The sequence below is a fragment of the Ctenopharyngodon idella genome, chromosome 7, assembly GCF_019924925.1.
Source record: "Ctenopharyngodon idella isolate HZGC_01 chromosome 7, HZGC01, whole genome shotgun sequence".
NCBI classification, from domain to species: domain Eukaryota; kingdom Metazoa; phylum Chordata; class Actinopteri; order Cypriniformes; family Xenocyprididae; genus Ctenopharyngodon; species Ctenopharyngodon idella.
In genome coordinates this window covers 29,099,066-29,122,784 of record NC_067226.1, presented here as the reverse complement: position 1 = coordinate 29,122,784, position 23,719 = coordinate 29,099,066, and the positions used below count along the sequence as shown (strand labels likewise).

At 37.8% G+C, this 23,719-nt stretch overlaps 2 protein-coding genes and 1 long non-coding RNA gene across 4 annotated transcripts in view; 1 reads left to right on the top strand and 2 right to left on the bottom strand.

Moving 5' to 3' along the window:
- The window catches only part of LOC127516298 (Fc receptor-like protein 5), a 237,800-nt gene that overhangs the window by 4,011 nt on the left and 210,070 nt on the right, over positions 1-23,719 (top strand). Inside the window, exons 3-7 of one of the 2 annotated variants that reach the window (XM_051900800.1) lie at positions 13,364-13,705; positions 15,329-15,586; positions 15,683-15,973; positions 18,202-18,459; positions 18,555-18,845. The exons of the other annotated variant lie outside the window; for it this stretch is intronic. Coding sequence (XP_051756760.1) covers positions 13,364-13,705; positions 15,329-15,586; positions 15,683-15,973; positions 18,202-18,459; positions 18,555-18,845 — 1,440 coding nt within the window. The remainder of the gene's footprint in view (positions 1-13,363; positions 13,706-15,328; positions 15,587-15,682; positions 15,974-18,201; positions 18,460-18,554; positions 18,846-23,719) is intronic. 2 annotated transcript variants of the gene reach the window in all.
- LOC127516321 (uncharacterized) overlaps positions 1-23,719 on the bottom strand; it is a 251,302-nt gene that overhangs the window by 22,613 nt on the left and 204,970 nt on the right. The window lies entirely within an intron of this gene.
- Positions 1-23,719, bottom strand: part of LOC127516317 (histone H2B-like) — a 192,380-nt gene that overhangs the window by 13,327 nt on the left and 155,334 nt on the right. The window lies entirely within an intron of this gene.

Sequence of the window (23,719 nt, the reverse complement as noted above, 5' to 3'; positions counted from 1 at the left end):
ATTTTTGATGTAATTATTACAATTTACAAGCAAACTAGATTTTTAATTTAATACTGTTTTTCTCCTAAGGATGTTTTGAGTTCATGACCGTGATCTTGATACTGCAATGCTTTTCAATATTTACATCTATGTTTATCAGTAAAACCTGTAGTGAAGGTGACGCCAGATCAGCCTGTGTTCAGAGGAGAGACAGTCACTCTCACATGTGACTTACAGGGAGGAGGAAACATTCAGTGGTTTAAAGATAGAAACCCTTTCTATCCATACACAACAACAACAGAGTTCAGTTTCACAGCTGAAGTGTATGACAGTGGTGAATACATCTGTAGAGGAGTGAGATCAGACTCACAGACAGACATCAGTGCTGCTGTTACACTGACTGTATCAGGTGAGTGTTCATATTCAGATCTGTTTAATGATCACTTAAAATTAATATTTCAACACTTATCCACATCTGTTGTTATAAGGAACTGAAGAAATTAATTTTTAGTCATTATTCAGTTACTATACATGTGTTTTGTGGAGGTTCTGGTTTATTATAAAATCATGTAAATTGTGATTTTCTGTGTTATGGGAGTCTTTGATATTTACTTTAGTCACTGTCACTATGGATAACGGTTATAGTCACAATATGATGAGAATAGAAAAGGACTTGAGCGAGAGAGTTCAATACAGATGAGTTTTGCACTGAAGTCAGAGAGAATGACGTGACTTACAGATAATTGTTGTTGTAGTCGAGACCACAAAGTGAGACCAAGACCAGGATGTGTTTCCAGATAACAAATATTTGTTCTTAGAAGGTTTTCCAAACATTCTGTTTTGGTTTTGGAAACGTTCAAATGTCCAGTTTCCTTAATTTTGAATGTCATTTAAATGTTTGATTTTCCTGAAACATTATTTCAACTTTTTTTATTAACAACTCAACATTCTTCACAGTAAAGTCCTCCTCGAAAACTTTACTAATTATTACAATGGAGAATGTCATAGTGACGTGATACACAGCAAAATCCTCAGTGTTAAATGAACATCGATGTCTATATGAGGCCAAGAGTGTCAAAGTAACACTGAAGCAACTGCAGTTAATGAGATAATAAAGTGATTAAAGTTTGACTGTATTTCTGTCATTCATCAGAAGTACTAACAGAGGTTTAGATGTTGAAGATTTCATTTAAATGTGTTTGCTTTAGTCAGGCTCTTAACCCTTGATTTTTGTTAGTTTATTTGTCTTTCATCAGTAACTGTCACACTGATCTCTGTTCATTAAACACGGGGGATTTTGCTGTAACATCCAACATTAAGCCATTGTTTAAAACCCCTTTCATGCATGGAGTCCACTAGAGTGGACAGATATTTGGAAGCCATTTTGAACCATTTAAGTTGTTGTACCATGTCCCAACCTCCAAGTGGTGAACCCCCCAAAGCATTACAATTACATTTAAATATTGTCTTTGTATCTCTTTGTTGTTTTGAGATATTGCATCATACATTCAAAATAGCGAAGAGAAGAGGAGATGCACCGAGTACCTCAGGAATAAGCGTTAAATCCTTTTATCTTAGAAAGACAGGTACAAAACTGTTTTTCAGTGAAATAAGATTTTATCCAGATTTTAAACATATTTTTTTCTTGTACATTTTTTTTTCTGTGACCGAAAATACATCTGTCCACTCCGAACGTTATGTGCCAAAGGGTATATTGTGCCGATTGGGCCTATATTTAAATTCCACCTTGTTTTGTATGTTTTAGTTAAAATTATTATATAATTTACACTTGAATAGTTTTATTAAAAACTATTTTAAATAGTCTTCAGATTTTATAATTTATTTCAATGCTTACAGTATTTATTTATTAGGTCATATAAAAGTGTACATTTTTAAATGAATAATACCTATTTTATTAATAGTTTTATTGGTGGAAGAAGGTAAATCAAATTATACTAAGTATATACTGGTTTTAATTGTTTTAAATAAAAGTTGGCCATTTTTAAATTAATAAAATGATTTTCGAGACATAGAATGTTTTTTTTTTCCTCTCTATTGTTGGTATTTAATGTTCTTATGTGTATTCATACCATTTGCTCTTAGTAAATGTTTTAAAAACATGTTTTCACTCTCAAAAAGGATGTTAATTAATAACACTTCTTTTTTGTGACACGTTTTGTGTCATTTTGTGTACATAATTGACACAAATTGTGTAAATATAACACATTAGTGTGTAGAAAATGAGCAGGAATAACACATGGTTGAGTTGAAAGTAACACAAAATGTGTTGTCCTTAACTAGACACACGGGTGTGTTAAGATATAACACAGGTTGTGTTGTTTTTAACACATCTGTTTTAAGAGTGTTGTTTTTGTTTTGTTTTGTTTTGTTTTGTTTTTTAGACCAAACAATGAGTTCTGTTGAATCACTTTTTATACCACTGATGTGTGGTATCCACTGCAGTGGACAGATATGTAACTCCCTCAAAATAATATATATTGAAAAAAAAGTTTTAATACACGTTTGAAGAATGTTGTTCAAAGAATGTTTTCTGCCAACATTATGAGAACATTCATCAAATACTAATGACAATATGTGTTGTAGCAGAACAGCGGGTAGTCCTGTTTATTTAACAAACGTCATAATGGAGGCGTGTTAATAATGAGCGCAGCATATAAAAGGGGGAAAATAGCGCACCTAGGAGGCGTTGTTCCTGATATCCTGCACGAAAGGCAAACGTGATGATGTGTGAGACAACGAGTGACGTATGTCATGTGACGTGTGGTTCTGGCCTGCTGTTTTGGACATGCTCTAGTGAGTTTGGAAGAAGAAATGATTGGTTTCATGCGATCCCACTCCAGTTTATGCGTGTTGGCACAGCTGATACGGAGATATCCAATGGATTCCCGTCGATTAGACGCCTCGTCGTTCTCTAAGCACTCATCATTAAACCCGAAATCTGCTCAAACCTGATTTGGGCACGCGGATGTGGAAAGAAACGCACTTATCTGGTGACATATTTTGGAACTTTTATTGTATTGCCATGTCGTATGGTTTGTGAGTGACTAAAAAAAAAAAAAAAAACTTTTTGCTTGAACCGATTATCAGGACAGTCACCAATTATCTGAAACGGAGTTGACATTGCATTCAAGTTGTTTTCTCTCTACTGGACTGGACTTATATGATCATTGTTGCCTCATTCTATGCAAATTTGTTACTCTGTTGATGTGATATACATATATATATATATATATATTTTTTTTTTTTTTTTTTTTCCTTTCCTTACCTTTTGATAATTAAATGAAATGAACTTGAGAATTTGAGTGTTGGTTATTGTAACTGGTGATTTTAGAGCTATCTGGGGAAATATTTAAAATTTGACAGTTTTCACTGTCTGGCGCCCGAACAAAAAAATACTTTTGAGGTTAAAGTGTACAGCTGGGTGTCGTCACCGTTACAGAAGTGGCGCCCGAACAGGGACTTGAAACCTTAAAAAAAAAAAATTCAAGAAACTTTACTTAATCGAACTCAGAGGATTCAAATGTTTGTGTTTTTTTTTTTCCCTTTTTTTGCCTCTATTTGCATTTCTATTTTGAATTGTATTTCATGTTATTGATTTTCTGCTTAAGTGTTTGTGGAAAAAAAAAAAAAAGGCTGGTGATAAAATAAGCATTTACTGGGTCAATCTTGATGTGATGTAACTGTTGCTGTATACCTTCTGCCATCTTTAAAAAATATTGTAATTTATTTTGTTTTGTTGTTTTGGTGCCCCTGTTGCCCAAGGAATTGGCCCATACATCTTAGACATCATTCACTGATTTTTATTTTGCATTACATTACTGATTTACTGATACTTACTGATTTCACACACTACAAAATGGCCACTACCCCACTTTCCCCATCAGCTTCTGTGGTCATTGACCCCCCAGACATAGCAACTCCAGTCTGGCCGCCTCCACAACCCAGACTTCCAACTCATGTTCCCAACTTCCAATCTACCCCCCACACAGTTCAGTTCTCCACCCAGATCCAATGCAACTTTGTACATCTTCTGAAGCTACATCGCCTTCCTTAGTGTCACAGCGTGGACTGCCTGGATATCTTCCCACACCTGGAAGGGAAATTTATAATCTCACTACTCAGGTACAAGGGAACTGGGAATATTTGTTTGAATGCTTGAAACGGCAGGATAAAGCTGTGAAAGAACTTACCCAAGAAGTTACAAAAACCACTTCCTTGCATGATGCTCAGTTGGTAACCCTGTCTGCAAAAATGGAGTCTAACCATCAGTATTTGCTGAACAGGATAACTTCACACAAACGTGACGAAGAAGAAAGCACAGATCAACTGATTAAAGCCATGAAGACAATGGTGACGGGAGAACTCCAGAAAAGTGAAAGTACTTTAATTTCAGAAGTTCGTTTCATGATTGAACAAGCTCAACTTGAGTTACAGAAGGACATTCGAGCGACACAGGACAGTTCTCAAAAAGACTGTCAACAGTTATCCAAAGAGAATAAAGACTGTAGCACTCAACTGAATGCTTTGAGCAACCACTTCAAAGATCTGCAACTGGAAATGGGTAATTATGTCAAATCATCCAAAAAAGAAGTGGCCGATCAACTAACTGGTCTATCAGTACCTCCACCAACCGCCCTATCTTCATTTCCACCATCAGCGACTCCATCTCTAGTGCACCAGTCACCTGCTGTTAAGAGTGATCATTTAAAGCTAACTTTTCCAACTTTTGGAAGACCATCTGATGATTCTGACCCACTGTTATATTTAACACGCTGTCAGGATTTTTTGGCCTTGCACCCCTTAGATGACATTGATATTTTGGCCACCTTCCGCACTGTTCTTTATGGCACTGCCCGTGATTGGTGGGAAGTTGCTCGAACTTCTATTACCTCCTGGAGTGAATTTGAAGCTGCTTTCCTTTCAGCTTTCCTTTCCGAAGACTATGAAGATGAGTTAGCAGAGCGAGTCCGAACCAAAACACAGGGAGAAAAGGAATCTATCAGAGATTTTGCTTTCACTTATAGAGCCTTATGTAAACGTTGGAAACCCACTCTGGCAGAGAGTGAGTTGGTAAAAATGATTCTCAAGAACATCAAACCTTACCTCGCAAGTCAACTTCGTAGTCGGGTAAGCACTGTGGATGAGTTGGTGAAATTGGGCCTTCAGCTGGAAAAAGATCATGCACAACAGTTATATTATGAAGGACGTTTAATTCCCTCTACCCCACAAAGACCTACCTTTAATCGACCTGCTGAAAAACCTCCAGTCCAGTGTTGGAGATGCAAGGGACTACACCTACCTGGAAACTGTCCGCTCTATTCCACCCTTCAGTCTACGCATCCTTCCAGTCAGCATCCATCCACTGGAAACAAGCGTTTTACTCAACCTCAAAAGTCAGGGGGTCCACCTTCTAATAATGCTATGTCTATTACTGTTCCTTCACAGACACCCACCAAGTTTGAAACTTTCACTCCTACTGCTTCTAACCAGTGTGTCTTTCTGCCACAACAGTTAGTCGTACCCATTAACATTGAATCCTGGATAGGAAAGGCCATCATAGATACAGGAGCAAGCTACACTCTTCTCCACGAGAGCTTATGGAAGGAGCTTAAACCTCATGACAGCCTCTATCCATGGACCCTTGGCCCACTCTATTTGGCAAATGGTGAAGCAGAAGTACCTGTAGGCTGGACAAATGTACAGATCACCCTTCACAACAGAGTTGTCCCTATGCGTGTCGTCATTCTCACCTCTAAAGCTTTAGCCTATTCTATAGTCTTGGGCCTGGATTTCATCTTCTCCAGCGGACTACAGATAGATGTAGCTGATCAGAAATACTCATTTAAGTCGGCCCCCAATGAAGCATATCCTTTCCAACCCGGACAAGCCAGTGTTCCTGTTGGAAAAACCCAGCATCTGAAGAGGAGACAGCGCCACAAAAGTTCAAATCAGACACTTGCATTACTTAGCTCTATTCCTCCAACACAACTCACCTCTGTACCACCTGATGCCATGGATGATCAAACTCTGATATCAGTTGCGGTATCAAAGGCACACTTACCATCAGAAGGGAAAGAGCAACTATTGCATTTTCTATTATCAAATTCAGATGTTTGTACCCACCAGCTTGGAAGAACTACTGTTCTTCAGCATTGTCTGTACACTACTCACCCTGTACCCATTAAACAACGGGCATATCGGGTAACACCTGAAAAACAGGCTATTGTGAGAGAACAGTTAGAGGAAATGTTAGAAAAGGGCATTGTAGAACCTTCACATTCTGCCTGGGCCTCACCTGTTGTACTGGTCCCCAAAAAAGATGGAAGCATGAGATTTTGTGTAGATTATCGAAAAGTGAATGCCATCACAGAGAGAGATGCATATCCGTTACCAAACATCACTGAAATCCTTGAGTCCCTCTCAGGTGCAGCCATATTCTCCACTATAGATTTAAACAGCGGCTACTGGCAAGTAATGATGGACCCAGCAAGCAAGTCGAAAACTGCCTTCATCACTTCCTCAGGGCTATTTGAGTTTAATGTTATGCCCTTCGGATTAAAAAATGCTCCAGCAACGTTCCAAAGGTTAATGGAAACTGTCTTAGGAGAGTTAAGAGGGAAGATATGTTTTGTTTACATTGACGACATCATTATATACTCACCCTCCCTGACACAGCATTTCCTTGACCTCCAAACTGTCCTGTCCCGACTACAGTCTGCAGGCTTGACAATTAATCTGAAAAAAAGCAGTTTCTGTCTCCACGAATTAACCTTTCTTGGACATGTGGTTAGTATCAAAGGTATCTCAGCAGATTCCAGCAAAGTTGAAGCTATTAGAACTTACCCTGTGCCTAAGAATCTAAAAGAAGTTCAACGTTTTCTTGGGTTAGCAGGGTGGTATCACCGCTTTGTACCCCATTTTTCCCAGATTGCTGACCCTATCAATGCCTTAAAGAAAAAAGGACATAAATTTGAGTGGACACTCCAATGCCAGCAAGCCTTCGAACAGTTAAAAGCCTATCTGACTTCGCCACCTATCCTGGGTTATCCTGATCTCAAATGCCCGTTCGTGGTATACACAGACGCCAGTGATACTGGATTAGGAGCGGTGTTAACTCAGCGGAAAGAGCCAAGTCAGGAAGAGGTGATTGCTTATGCTAGTCGGGCCTTAACCAAAGCCGAAACTCATTACTCCACCACTGAAAAAGAATGCCTCACCATGGTCTGGGCTTTAGAGAGGTGGCAACATTATCTAGAGCCAAAACTGTTCACCATTGTTACTGACCATTCCGCACTGCAGTGGGTGATGAATTCCACCCGGACAACTAGCCGTCTGATCCGCTGGGCTCTTCGCCTACAAAAATTTGACTTTGTGGTAGAGTATCGAAAGGGCAAACTTAACGTTGCCCCAGATGCTTTGTCTCGGATGCATGTCAAGCCAGAATGCTGTCTGTTCTCTACCTGCAAAGACGATCTGGAATTGCCCGTTTCTCTGATGTCCTTTGGGAAGAACAGCACCAGGACCCTGAGATCACAAAAATTTTGCAGTCAATGGCAGAAACTGACTGTGCTTTGAAGGATAAATATGAAGTGGTAGAGGACAAATTATATTACATCACTCACCTGTCTGAAAGCCAAACTCATTACCGAGTATACGTTCCTCGTAGCTTGGTTCCTATTGTTCTTCAGTACTATCACTCGCATCCGTTAAGTGGTCACATGGGAATCTACAAAACCTACAAGAGGTTAAACAATGTTGCTTACTGGCCTGGAATGTGGACAGATGTAAAGCAGTATGTCAAGAAGTGTGTAAAATGTCAGACCCTAAAAAGTGAGAACAGAAAACCTGTGGGAAAAATTCAGCAAGTTACCACCACCCAACCAAATCATATGATCGGTGTTGACATTATGGGACCCTTACCTCGTAGTACTCACCAGCACGAATATCTTCTTGTTTTTGTAGATTACTACTCACGGTGGGTTGAGATGTTTCCTATGCGGAATGCTACAGCACAAACCATTGCGGATCTCCTCCGAAAAGAAGTTCTAACCCGATGGGGGGTTCCTGATTTCCTTTTGTCAGATCGTGGATCTCAGTTTGTGTCAGCTGTCTTCAAAGAAATGTGTGCAAAATGGAGTGTGACACAACGGATGACTACTGCTTATCACCCTCAAACAAACATGACAGAACGTGTGAATCGAACCCTCAAGCAAATGATCTCCACCTACGTTGATGACAACCATAAAAAATGGGACCAACACTTACCGGAATTGAGGTTTGCAATTAACTCAGCTGTCCAAGAATCTATTGGAATGTCACCTGCCGAACTCCACCTAGGTAGGAAATTGTATGGACCAATGGATAAGCTGCTGCAAGGCTCTAACCTTTGTCCCACTGAACCTGCGTACGATCTGGTGAAACATCTGAATCAATTAAAATCAAGAGCGGAAGAGTGCTGTAAGAAAGCCCAGTTACGACAACTCAGAAGTTACAACAAAAATAGACGTGACCTTACCTTCAAAGAAAAGGACCGTGTATGGGTGAGGAATTTCCCACAGTCTAGTGCAGTTCACAGTTTCAGTGCCAAACTAGCTCCAAAATGGAAGGGACCCTACCGTGTGATTATGCAGCTGGGCCCCCTGAATTACCGTGTATCGCTGGAAGCTACAGGAGAGGACGTCCGGACCGTTCATGTGTGCAACCTAAAACCATGTTTTCCTACTGCTGAAGAGTTGGATACTCAGGGAAAACAGAGACTCCTTGAAATTTTCCACGAGTCCACAGATGAAGAGGAAGAGTTCCAAGGATTTTAGAATCTCCATTTTAAACAACCATGGGGTTGTTTTCTCCAGGGGGGGAGAAAGTGTAGCAGAACAGCGGGTAGTCTTGTTTATTTAACAAACGTCATAATGGAGGCGTGTTAATAATGAGCGCAGCATATAAAAGGGGGAAAATAGCGCACCTAGGAGGCGTTGTTCCTGATATCCTGCACGAAAGGCAAACGTGATGATGTGTGAGACAACGAGTGACGTATGTCATGTGACGTGTGGTTCCGGCCTGCTGTTTTGGACATGCTCTAGTGAGTTTGGAAGAAGAAATGATTGATTTGTACTTGCACGTACAAGTTTCATGCGATCCCACTCCAGTTTATGCGTGTTGGCACAGCTGATACGGAGATATCCAATGGATTCCCGTCGATTAGACGCCTCGTCGTTCTCTAAGCACTCATCATTAAACCCGAAATCTGCTCAAACCTGATTTGGGCACGCGGATGTGGAAAGAAACGCACTTATCTGGTGACATATTTTGGAACTTTTATTGTATTGCCATGTCGTATGGTTTGTGAGTGACTAAAAAAAAAAAAAAAAACTTTTTGCTTGAACCGATTATCAGGACAGTCACCAATTATCTGAAACGGAGTTGACATTGCATTCAAGTTGTTTTCTCTCTACTGGACTGGACTTATATGATCATTGTTGCCTCATTCTATGCAAATTTGTTACTCTGTTGATGTGATATACATATATATATATATATTCTTTTTTTTTTTTTTTTTTTTTCCTTTCCTTACCTTTTGATAATTAAATGAAATGAACTTGAGAATTTGAGTGTTGGTTATTGTAACTGGTGATTTTAGAGCTATCTGGGGAAATATTTAAAATTTGACAGTTTTCACTGTCTGGCTCCCAAACAAAAAAATACTTTTGAGGTTAAAGTGTACAGCTGGGTGTCGTCACCGTTACAGTGTCGATTTCATGAACATCGTTCTGAAAGTGTTTAAACACTAATACCTGCATAACCTTTAGATAAAAGAGAAAAGTTAGGAACAATAACTGTGGGACAGGCTACAAAACTTTCCCACATTCCAAGGATGTTCTTTTAAAACAGCAAACACAACATTATTCATTTGAAGTTAGTTTTCATTCTAAATGTTTAAAGGATGTTCCAAGAATGTTGTTCTAAGAACGTTTTCTCCCAACATTATGGGGACATTTAAAAAAACTTCTACAAATGATGTATAAATAACATTTTTGTGCTAACCTTTTGAGAACATTATTAAAGACCAGATAACATTGAACAAACATTCTGTTAACATTACTGGAAGAACATTTGTTCATAACTTTGAGAGAACTTTGCAGGAACGTTAGCCAAAGTTATGAGAACGTTCCCTGAGACCAAGATAAGACCAAGACTTTGAGGGGTTGAAACCGAGTGAAGCAAGGCTAGACCTGCACACCTCAAATTCATCTAAAAGATCCTTATATACTGCCTGAGAAATGTCTTATATATAATCAACAAATACAATTAGAATAATAAGACACTATATAGAGCAGTTACAAATAAAATGAAATCACTAACAACAAAATAAATCTTTGCACTGCAGATGTGGCACAGAAGTTGCATCTGAATTGCTACAATTACAACTGCATAAATATGTGTATCTGTAGGTGAGTGGCAGCAAATCACTTAATGAGTGAATCACAGAATCATTTATTCAACCTGTTTGTTCAAAGCAGCTGATTCATTCAGTAATGAAACACAGTTGCTCCAAAACACACAACAGTTCTGCTGTGGATTTGTTTGGAACTTTTTCCTTTGCTGAAATAGCAAAAAAAAAAAAAAACTTCTGTTTAAAATTGTGTCTAAAATGTAAGTCACTTAATTTTAACTTCTTGTTTATTGAACGTTTGTATTAAATCAATACCACGTTTAGAATCGTGCTCAAATGTTATTGGTGAAAATGAGCAAAACAGATCAAATACTATGAAATACGGCATAAAATAAAGTATAAACTGCATAGCTTTCCAAAACATCTTAAAAATATTATCTCTGAAAGAGCTGTTTGACTCACATATGTTTTTGTGTTTTTTCACAGATTTACCCACATCTACACTGACTGTGACACCAGACAGTCCTGTATTCACTGGAGAGAGAGTCAGTCTGAAGTGTGTGATAAACTCTGATCACAGTGACTGGAGATATGAGTGGAATAAAGGCTACAGTGTGTTACAGACGTCTGAGCGTTACACTGTAAACAGAGACACTCTCAGTATTGTTGGAGCTGTTAAGTCTGATCAGGGTCAGTACTGGTGTAGAGGACTGAGAGATGGAAGACCAAACTCATCACAATCAAGCTCTGTTGTTTCTCTCTCTGTGAAGGGTGAGTTGAACATCATTGTCCTCCTAAACTCTCTTTAATCACACAACCAGTCGAGAGTCTTTCACTCTCAGGTGTTACATTCACACTGATGATACGGTTCTCACTCTTCTTTTGAAGGGCTTGTGCTTTGGACAGACCATCTTGTTGACATTGACAGTGTTACAGTCCATCTCTCTTTTGAGGGTTGTTTAATTAGTGGTGATTCTGTTTTATTAGTGGTCCTTGCCAAAGGCAAAGCATATTGTTCTCTTGCAAACTTATTATTCTTCTTCATCGGGACAAAACTTTGGTGCGCTACTCGTCCCGCTCTGTTTGTCATAGACCCATGAATGAGACGTCAAATCATGCAGATTATTGAGGAGAGGTGTGCTGTTTCTCACCCAGGATATCCTAGCATCCGCCTATGGATACCTTAGCAACCACCCAGAACACTCTAGCAACTGCCTAGCAACACCATAGCAACCACCCAGAACACCCTAGCAACCACCTATCAATAACTCAAAACACCTTAGCAACTTCATAACAACACCCTAGCAACTGCCCAGAACACCCTATCAAGCAGCCAATAAGTAGTGACATGACATAACTTCATAGCCACGCCCTAGAAACCACTTAAAGCACCCTAGCATCTGCATAACAAAAATAACAAGCCGTATTTCAGCACCAGAATATTGTAGAAACACGGCTGGCAGACTGGCAAACAGTCTTCTTTAAATATCACCCCATATACTGTATAACCTCACCCTAGAAACCATTTAGAGTACCCTAGCAACCGTACAAACACATAAATAACCCATATCTCAGCACCAGAACTTGGTACAGACATGGGGGGATGGGGGTCTTTTGTTTTGGGTGAGAAAACAGTCTGTAAATATCACCATGGTAACTGTGTAGCCACACCCTAGCAACAGTTTAGAGCACCCTAGCAACCATATTGCAACATCAAGAAGCCATATCTCAGCTCCACAACATCGTACAGACATGGTGGTTGGCTCTCCTGCAATCGTGAAGAACACTGTAGCATCTGCTCAGTGCCGAGTTTTGCCACTGCAAACACAACTCACATTTTCTTCAGGAAATGTACATTCTAGTTCTCTCTGTTCTTGTGTTCAAAACCATTTTTGAAGGAGCAAAACAGAATGAAACTGAATGGAGATCTGAGATGCTTTAAATGCATTTTAAAGCTGAAGTATTTTAACATTAAGTGACATTAAAAACACAACACTCATGAAGTGCTGATAAAACAGAGACACGACAGATAAAGACGTCTGTCTGACGCATGTGAACACAGACCTGAACAACAGCTAAAAACACTTCTGTGTTAATGGTCACTAATTACACTTCAATTCCATTCAATAACATTAAACATCTTTTTATTGCTGCTTGGACTTACTGAAATCTTTGTTTTTATACAAATGCAGCTTTGTGTTACTTTTCAGATGATCCTGTCATCGTTTGTCTCTGATTATGACTGAAAGTTCATCAACTGTCTATCAAACATTAAATATTTATTTCATCCAACACTCAAAGTTACAACATTAGCTCACCTGAAAATAAAAATTAATTTAATCTCCCTCATGTCCTCCAAATCTGTATGTATTTCTTCTTTAGGACATTTTTTTTTAACAATGTGCTGATTGCTATTAAAGGATGAGATGGTGAGCTTTCAGAGTTCAAAACGAACACAAAAGCACAATAAATTAATCATAAAATAAGTCCAGTGACTCTATATGACAGAAATCATGAAGATAATTTTAGTCTCCATCATCCTGTCCAGAGACACAGTTTAGAAACAAAACATGCAGCCTCTGTTTACTGACAGTTTACAGACATCTCTGATCATTGATATTCTGCAGAAAGAGAAAGAAAAGAGAAAAAAAAGGCTGTCACTGTCTAAACTCTTCACATTATGAATAGAAAGAGAGAGAAAGTTCAGACTGTCCAGTTATTTCACAGCAGACAGACTGGATCATTTTACAGTTTTACAAAAGAAAAAAACTTCAGATGTTCAAAAGAAATCACTCATCAAAAAAAAAAAAAAAAAAAGAAAAAGAAAAAAAAGGAGCAGGTTAACTTTACCTTTACTAGTGGACATAAAGTCAGTTTATACAGAATCTACAAGATTATAAAGTTTTCAGTGGAATTTGCATAAAACCATTTAGTTGATATGAACAAAATATGAACACATTTGTTTCTTCACAGATTTACCCACATCTACACTGACTGTGACACCAGACAGATCTGTATTCACTGGAGAGACAGTCAATCTGAAGTGTGTGATAGAGACTTACAGATACTGGATCTGGAGAAATTACCAGAGAGATGACTGGAGAGACTGGACACATGAGTGGAGATATGAGTGGTATAAAAGCAGCAGAGAGAGTGTGAAGTTACAGAGGTCTGAGCGTCACACTGTATACAGAGACACTCTCAGTATTGTTAAAGCTGTTACATCTGATCAGGGTCAGTACTGGTGTAGAGGACTGAGAGATGGAAGACCAAACTCATCACAATTAAGCTCTGCTCTTTCTCTCTCTGTGAAGGGTGAGTTGAACATCATTGTCCTCATAAACTTTCTCTACTGTGATCACACATCCAATCGAGAGACTGTGGTTTTGTTCAGAATGGAAAACTTAAATCTTACTGCTTACTGAATTCAGCATATTATATACTGTATTATACCTATTTTTTAATATGTGAAACAGATCATATTATGCCACAATAAATGATTCAAACTGACACACATCATCACATTGCAAGTTTAGTTTGGCACTCTTTTTTACTTTCTTGAATTATATTGTACAACCTGCAGTTGTGCAAAAGAATATACATAGATATGAATATCAGTGATTCATTTAGCTTTTACCAATAATTACAAACATTTTTGATGTAATTAGTACAAAAAAGAAATGTCTTGCAAAGGAAACAGATGTTTTGCCTGTATTATGTTGAAGCTCTAACAGCAATATTCTTTTGCTGATAATTTCAGCCTTGTGTGTGTGATTATATTTTTAGAAGTGATTTAGGAGAAATGTTCAAGTCTGAAAATCTTGATTAACTTCAGCGTTCAAAATACAAATTACCATTTTCCTTGTGATCTTTTCATTCTTTAATTTATCTGCATACAGAATTGTGATTGCTTAGTCTTTTTTGCAGATGTTTAAACTATAACCAGTAACAGTAAAGTGACAAAAGCACAGGCTGTTCCAGAAAGCAGGTTTAACTTACCATCCTATCAACCCTGAACTCCGTTGATTAACCTAAACCTTTCTCACTCGTGGTTATCGGTTTCAAAATTCCCAATGGGAGTAAGTTCAGTCAACTCAGAGCTCATGTTGAACACACAAAGACATCCTCGATCTCAGCAGAGCACCAAATCCTGGAGTCATCTGTGTCTCGTTTTAAAAGTTGAACGTAAACTGACCACTACAATCCAAATAAGGAAGCTACAGCAATTTACACTTCACTAGGAATAACAATCAATTTTATAACGGTTACTGTCCTAAAATAAGACATCCTTAATGACGTATGCAGCCGCAAACGCATCCTCCGGATGACGCAGCCTTCGAAATAAGACACATCTCCATGGAAACGGAAGCAGCGTGGCACACTTCTCCTTTCAATTTGCAATTTACATCCTTAGTGCAGATTGTTGCCTGGGCGGTTGTCCAATCATTATTTTTTAAACTTATCTTTTAATCTTTAAACTTTAATCAGTTTTTTATTACTGATTATACTATTATATTCATATAAACACTAATTGTTTGATGAATTGCAGTCTGCTTGCAAAGATGATATGGCTGATATTTATCATATTTATTTTTATTATAAATAAGCTAAAAAGTTGAGATTATCCACTTAATTATCCGTAAACTTGCCTTAGGTCTGTCACATAACCTGCTTTGAACTAATATTCCCTGAACTTACCCAAGACTTTAACATTATTGTTTGAAAGCACTAGAATTTCCTCCTCAAAATCTACGGTATATTTTTGCTGTTCTGTTTGGTCACTATTGTAGGAGCAGACAAAAACACACTTCCCTTTAAATCAAAATAAATTACATAGATTACTCTATAAAAAAGAATGATAAAAACAGAAGAATACTGAAAAGTATGACAAATAACACCTATAAATGAACTCAACACTGAATCACTGTACACTTACAGATAAACCGAAGCCAATTCTGACTGTAAAGCCTCAGAGTTCAGTGTTCACTGGAGACACAGTTTCTCTCAGCTGTGACGTGGGACAGTCAACTGGATGGACGTTTCTCTGGAGGAAAGACTCAAACCCTGAATCCATTGATCATTCAACTAAAACAATCAGTTCTGTGAGAGTCTCTGATGGAGGAACATACCAGTGCAGAGCAGAGAGAGGAAAATACTACACAGAGATCAGTGATACAATTAAGATAACAGTGAGAGGTAAGTGCTCTTTCACTTTGTAGATTTTTTTAGTGAAAATTAATTTTGAGTTTAAAATCATTCAAATATGAAGTGTGTTGTTTGCTCTTTTCACAGAGAGACCCAAACCTGTAGTGCGTGTTCAGCCTGATGTTCGTGTGTTCAGAGGAGAGACGGTCACTCTCACATGTGACATACAGGAGACAGGAGTCTGGTGGTACAGCTGGTATAAAGATCAAGATTACAGCAGAGGACAAGACCAGATCTATTACACCGCAGGACAAGACAAGAGCTATATAATCACATCTGTGGATCGGTCTCATGCTGGTGTGTACAGCTGTAGAGGAACCCAGACTAAAGCCCCACAGTACTCAGAGATCAGTGATAAAGTTACACTGACAGTATCAGGTGGGTGTGTTTATTTTTTCATCTCATCACTTTAACCTGAAGACATTGAGTAGAAAACAAGGTAAATTTGAGCTTACTTTGTCTCACCTATCATTAAATAAATATAAAGGAAGTTCAAAGTTACAGACGTCTGAGCGTTACACTTTAAACAGAGACACTCTCAGTATTGTTAAAGCTGTTAAGTCTGATCAGGGTTGGTACACGTGTAAAGGACAAATAGATGGAAGATCAGTTTTTACACGATCAAGCTCTTCTGTTTCTCTCACAGTGAAGGGTGAGTTGAATTGTCCTCATAAACTCTCTCTACATGATCATGATCACACAAGCAATCAAGAGTCTTTCGCTCTCAGATGTTTCATTCACACTGATGATACAGTTGTCACTCAGCTTTTGAGGGCTTGATTTTCTTTCTTTCTCTCTGTTCTCGTGTCCAAAACAATTAGAAGGAACAAAACAATGAAACTGAATGCAGATCTGAAAATGCATTTTAAAGCTGAAGTATTTTACCTGAAGTGTGATCTTAAAAACACAACTCTCATGGCAAGAGTGCTGATAGAACTGAGACACGACACAACAGCTGAAGACGTCTGTCTGACGCATGTGAACACAAACCTGAGCAACAGTTAAATATACTTCTGTGTTAATGGCTGCTAATTATATTTTACACAGTTCCTTCCATTCAGTAACGTTAGTTTTTTAATAAAGTTAAAACATCTTTCCATATGTAATTACTTTTTTGCTGCTCGCACTTTCTGAGAATCTGAGTCTTTATACGAATTAAGCTTTGTTTTGCTTTTCAGACGATCTTGTCATTGTTTTGTATCTTATTATGATTTACAGTTCATCAAACATTAGATTTAAGATTTATTTTATCCGACACTCACACCAAAGTTTCAAAATGAACTCACTTGAAAATGAAAATTCAATCATTTTAATCTCTTTCACCCTCTTTGTTTAAAATCTGTATGTCTTTTTTCCTTAGAACAAAACTGTTTATTTTTTTAAACTATATTTAAATGTGCTGGTCGCTGTTATAATGAAGGACATGGTGACTGGAACATTTAGAGTTCAAAAAGAACAGAAAAACTGTTACATCAAAAATGACAAGTATTTTAGTCTACATTATCCTGACATCACAGCACATCAGACAGACTTTCTAACCAGCATTCATGAGTAACTAGTTCTGAGCACAACCCAAACATTACTGTCCAGAGACAAACACGCTTTATAAACAAAACATGCAATCTCTTGAAGATTTACTGACAGTTGCCACACATCTCTGATCACTAATGTTATGAAATAAAGGAAAAAAGACATACACAGAATGATTCACAGAGACAAACCCCTGCAAAAACAATATGGCTGTTGCTGTCAAAACTCTGCACTTTGTATGTGACCAGAAAAACACATTGTAGCTCAGACACAGAAAGTTCAGACTGTCCAGTTATTTCACAGCAGACATACAGGATCAATTTACTGAGTAATACAGAGGAAAATAAACTCCAGATGTTCAAAAGAAATCACACTTCACTAGGAATAACAATTTTATAATGGTTACTGTCCTGAAATAAGACATCCTTAATGACGTATGCAGCCGCAAACGCATCCTCCGTAGGACGCAGCCTTCGAAATGAGACCCATCTCCATGGAGACGGAAGCAGCGTGTCACACTTCTCCTTTCAATTTGCAATTTACATCCTTAGTGCAGATTGTTGCCTGGGCGGTTGTGCAATCATTATTTTTTAAACTTATCTTTTAATCTTTAAACTTTAAACAGTTTTTTATTACTGATTATACTATTATATTCATATGAACACGAATTGTCTGATGAATTGCAGTCTGCTTGCAAAGATGATATGGCTGATATTTATCATATTTATTTTTATTATAAATAAGCTGAAAAGTTGAGATTATCCACTTAATTATCCGTAAACTTGCCTTAGGTCTGTCACATGACCTGCTTTGAACTAATATTCCCTGAACTTACCCAAGACTTTAACATTATTGTTTGAAAGCACTAGAATTTCCTTCTCAAAATCGACGGTATATTTTTGCTGTTCTGTTTGGTCACTATTGTAGGAGCAGACAAAAACACACTTCCCTTTAAATCAAAATAAATTACATAGATTACTCTATAAAAAAAGAATGATAAAAACAGAAGAATACTGAAGAATATGCCCAGTAACACCTATAAATGAACTCAACACTGAATCACTGTACACTTACAGATAAACCGAAGCCAATTCTGACTGTAAAGCCTCAGAGTTCAGTGTTCACTGGAGACACAGTTACTCTCAGCTGTGACGTGGGACAGTCAACTGGATGGACATTTCTCTGGAGGAAAGACTCAAACCGTGAATTCACTGATCATTCAACTAAAACAATCAGTTCTGTGAGAGTCTCTGATGGAGGAACATACCAGTGCAGAGCAGAGAGAGGAAAATACTACACAGAGATCAGTGATACAATTAACATAACAGTAAGAGGTAAGTGCTCTTTCAGTTTGGAGATTTTTTAGTGAAAATTAATTTTGAGTTTAAAATCATTCAAATATGAAGTGTGTTGTTTGCTCTTTTCACAGAGAGACCCAAACCTGTAGTGCGTGTTCAGCCTGATGTTCGTGTGTTCAGAGGAGAGACGGTCACTCTCACATGTGACATACAGGAGGCAGGAGTCTGGCGGTACAACTGGTATAAAGATCAAGATTACAGCAGAAGTCAAGTCCAGATCTATTACAGCGCAGGACAAGACCAGATCTATAAAATCACATCTGTGGATCGGTATCATGCTGGTGTGTACAGCTGTAGAGGAAACAAGACTGAAGCCCCACAGTACTCAGAGATCAGTGACGGAGTTACACTGACAGTATCAGGTGAGTGTGTTCATCTTTCCATATGTAATTACTTTTTTGCTGCTCGCACTTTCTGAGAATCTGAGTCTTTATACGAATGCAGCTTTGTTTTGCTTTTCAGACGATCTTGTCATTGTTTTGTATCTTATTATGATTTACAGTTCATCAAACATTAGATTTAAGATTTATTTTATCCGGCACTCACACCAAAGTTTCAAAATTAACTCACTTGAAAATGAAAATTTAGTCATCATTTAATCTCTTTCACCCTCTTTGTTCAAAATCTGTATGTTTTTCTTCCTTAGAACAAAATTGTTTTATTTTTTTAAACTATTTTTAAATGTGCTGATCGCTGTTATAATGAAGGACATGGTGACTAGAACATTTAGAGTTCAAAAAGAACAGAAAAACTGTTACATCAAAAATGACAAGTATTTTAGTCTACATTATCCTGACATCACAGCACATCAGACAGACTTTCTAACCAGCATTCATGAGTAACTAGTTCTGAGCACAACACAAACATTACTGTCCAGAGACAAACACGCTTTATAAACAAAACATGCAATCTCTTGAAGATTTACTGACAGTTGCCACACATCTCTGATCACTAATGTTATGAAATAAAGGAAAAAAGACTAACACAGAATGATTCACAGAGACGAACCCCTGCAAAAACAATATGGCTGTTGCTGTCAAAACTCTGCACTTTGTATGTGACCAGAAAAACACATTGTAGCTCAGACACAGAAAGTTCAGACTGTCCAGTTATTTCACAGCAGACATACAGGATCATTTTACTGAGTAATACAGAGGAAAATAAACTCCAGATGTTCAAAATCACTCATCAAACACAAAGGAACAGGTTACCTAGTCACTACCTTTAATAATTGAAAAAAAGTGAATTTTAAACACTTTTAAATGATGTAAATACTGTATAATCCCCATTTGTGTGAATGTAAAAGAAGATACTTATAGACTGAATATAAATATCAACCTTTTATTTAGTTTTTACTAATAATTACAAACATTTTTGATGTAGTTGATATTCAGATCTGTTTAATGCATCTAAGATCCGTATTTCAACACTTACTGTCTTCTGTTTCAACTGTTGCAGACAAATACTCAATGATTTGTCAAACACAGGTGAACTCTGACTCTGACTGAGGATCTGAATCTGTTCTTGTTCTCCTGCAGGTCTAAAGCCAAAGCCTGAACTCACATCAGATCCTGCAGGAGCTGCACTGACAGGAAACACAGTGACTTTGACCTGTCGCATGGATCCGTCTACTGGATACTGGGACTTTTACTGGAACAAACACACACTGAACCCTGAGACAGAGAAGAGAGAAACAAACTCCTACAGACTGAAGATTGATTCAGTGTCTGATGGAGGCCAGTACTGGTGTAGAGCTGGAAGAGGGAAACCAGTCTATTACACAAACTACAGTGATGCACTGTGGGTCAATGTTACAGGTGAGAGAGAAAACTGTGTGTGAGATCAGAGACAATATCTACAAAACATCTAAAACTTTAAATAAATGTAATAATCTGTGTTTGTACAGAGAGTCCTAAAGCTGTGCTGTGTTTTGTGATATTATCATACAGTATCATATTTTTCACTCACTAATAGATCTGTGTGTTCGTCACGTTCTCCTCAACAGCTCCTCAATCATCTTCTCTTCTGGTCATTGGTGTTTCTGTAGGACTGAGTTTTTTCTTGTTGTTCCTCGTCTCACTGGTTCTGCTGTGGAGACACAAAAACAACAAAGGTTTGGAGCAGTTCATGTTATGAATGACTAAACCACATGAACAGCAACAAATGGAAGATACAGTTTCTGAATCACTGCATGTTTATTAACAAAATGAGCATTTAATGCATGTAAAGAAAATATGTGAGTGAAAATACTCTAGTGACCCTAATGATCTTTGTCTCTATTATAGATCATCACCGTAACACTCAACAGACATCAGACTCAAATCGATCTGGAGAATCTCATGTGGAAAACTCTCCTCTGCAGCCTGGTCAGACTCAATAACAAATAATTTATATTTATTTAATAATATTTTTTCCCTTTAAGATTACCTTGCTTTTCATCTTTTTCCTCAAATACTTGTTTGCTGTCCTGCAGGTTCAGATCACATTTATGATGACGTGACTGCAGTGAATAGTGGAGATGAAGGTTGAGCCTTAAAACTTATTATAAAAAAATCTACACATGTATCATAAAAAATAATTAAATCCTTGATTGACTTTTTTCCAGATCCAATGCCATCTTCAGACATTACATATTCAGAGGTCACTGTTAAGAAAAAGAGATCCATGGATAAAGGTTTTTTAAAAAATCTTCACTGAAAATTCCTTAAGTTGAAATACTCTAATGCTGCGTTCACACCGAACGCGAATCGCTTGTCAAATTCGCGTCAGACATTTTGAAGTCAGACGCTTCAGATGCGCGTCAAATTCGCTCTATTCGCGCGTCTAAACAAAGTGTGTTCAGACGCGAATTCGCGTCATGGGAGGGGCTTCTGCCTGGCGTGCTACCTGTGCTACCCAGTGTATTTGCCGGCCTCCTTGCTAGATAATGGCGGATATGGATGTTGCTGAGCAGTAGCGGCAATTTAGCTCGGTTATGCCGGCCGGCTTTTGCTAGCTAGCAGGCTTTCTAGTATCAACGGCTAAATCATGCAAAGCCCAGATGATTTACAATTTACCAGATTGTCCAATTTCCTCGCTTATCCTTTTTATTCCTGTCTCGATAAAAATATGATGACACATCATAGGGCTCAGGGTGGTCACACACAGCGACTATTAATTTGTCCTCCATCTTTGTTCTGGTCTCCACCGCTGATCACATCGTAAACACGTGACTACCAAAGCAGATCCCTGGCAGATCAGGTTCCCTGATTGGTTAAAGCGGCGCGAATATTCGCCAAAGTTCAGATTTTTCAACTCGGCGTCTAGGGCGTCAGACGCTCGATTCGCCCGTCAGACGCATAAACACTCAATTCGCGCCGCGCCATTCGCACGTCAACGGCCGATTCGCGCCGCAGGACATCTAGACGCGCGTTTACATTGACTTAACATATAAATCAGACGCACAGACGCGTTCGGTGTGAACGCAGCATAAGCAATACAACTTAACTGAGTCAATGTAAAAAGATAACTCAAAAAATTAAGTTGAGAGAACAAATCTGTATTTATCTGTCTGTATGTGTCTGTATTTATATTGCATAAAATATAAATAGATATTTTCAGGAATTTACTATTTTTTTTTCCAGACAATACTACGGCAGAGTCAAATATTGTGATGTACTCAGAAGTCGGAACTAAAGTAAAGAAGTTCAAAAGCAAAGGTGAGATCCTGTTTTTCCTGAAGTACATTTCCAGCATATTCTGGATAATCTGATTGATTTTCTGTTCTGTATTAGATATTAATACTTCAGGACCCAGTGATTTGACTTACGCACAGATCAATATACAGGACAAAAAGAAAGGCAAAGGTAAACGCACAACAAACTGCTTCTAAACACAACTGTCCGAATAAATCACATTTAACTAGATATAATATCTAATGCTATTATAATATCAGGAAACCTTTTTACAGTCATAAACAGAACTGATAAAGCCAACTTCAGTTTGAAAATGTAACAACAGCCACAACAATCACATCTGCCTGTGTTTACTGAAATGAATGAAACAGAGCATTTCAAAATTAATATCAGAGATAATCAAAACAGGCCTGTACTGAGAGTCAGATAATCAAGCTGCTGTTTTTCCATGACAGGCGCTGGACTTGCTGATGTTCTGATTAAAATGAAATCTAAGGAGAAATACAGAGGTAAATAAAGAGATGCTCTGAAATATATAGCAGGTTAGAGATCATGTGAAAACAAAATTATGTAAAATAATATACAATATTTTAACAGAACCTGATAATAAAGTTTCATTGTGGTTTGAGATGATCTGTTCTCTCTTCATATTATTATCAGGGTAACACTTTATTTTGATGGTCCCCTTTAGACATTCTGTTGACTATAAGTAACATTGCAACTACATGTCAACTAAGTTTCATTGGAGTATTAGAAGACTGTCTGCTTAGTATCTGCTAACACTTTATTTTGATGATCCTCAACAGACATTCTGACTAGAAGTAACTTTGCAAGTGAATGTCAACTTAATCTACTAACCCGAACCCTAACACCTAACTACAGTCTACTACAGTCTACTAATACTCTAATGAAAGTTAGTTGACATGTAGGTGCAGCGTTACTTATGGTCAACAGAATGTCTAAAGGCCACCATCAAAATAAAGTGTAATTATTATTGGTTATTAGTGTAGTTGCAGATGTATAGCGTTATGTTTATTCGCTCTGTTTCTGTTCTGTTGTTCACTATCAGGAAAGAGCAGCGAGTCTGGAGACACTTTATACTCTGAATTGAACCACAACACAGATAGAGGTGAGAGAAACACAAAGTCAAACATCATCGCTGTTAATGCCAAAACCATTAATCTTAACTATTACACATCAACAGATCAGAATGATTCAATCATGTGGCTCATTGAGGAAGTGTAAAAATCTTGCATTTTATCCTGACATTTATGTTCTTCAGGTGTTGATACTGAAGTCGGTGATGCAACTTATGCTCAAGTTTTTAAGAAGAAAGGTCACAAAAAGAATAAAACACGTAAAAAAATTTGTTACAACTGTACAATGATTTTACAATAACTGACAATTAGTTTACAATTTGCACTTTCCTGTAGAATGTAAATCTGCTTTAAGTGATTCAGTTCAGTTATTTGTGAGGATCAGCAGTTCATCGTGATCTTAAAACTGTAAATCATCAACAGCATGAGCTCAAATCAGAGGTTTGCATTATCCACATTACCTGA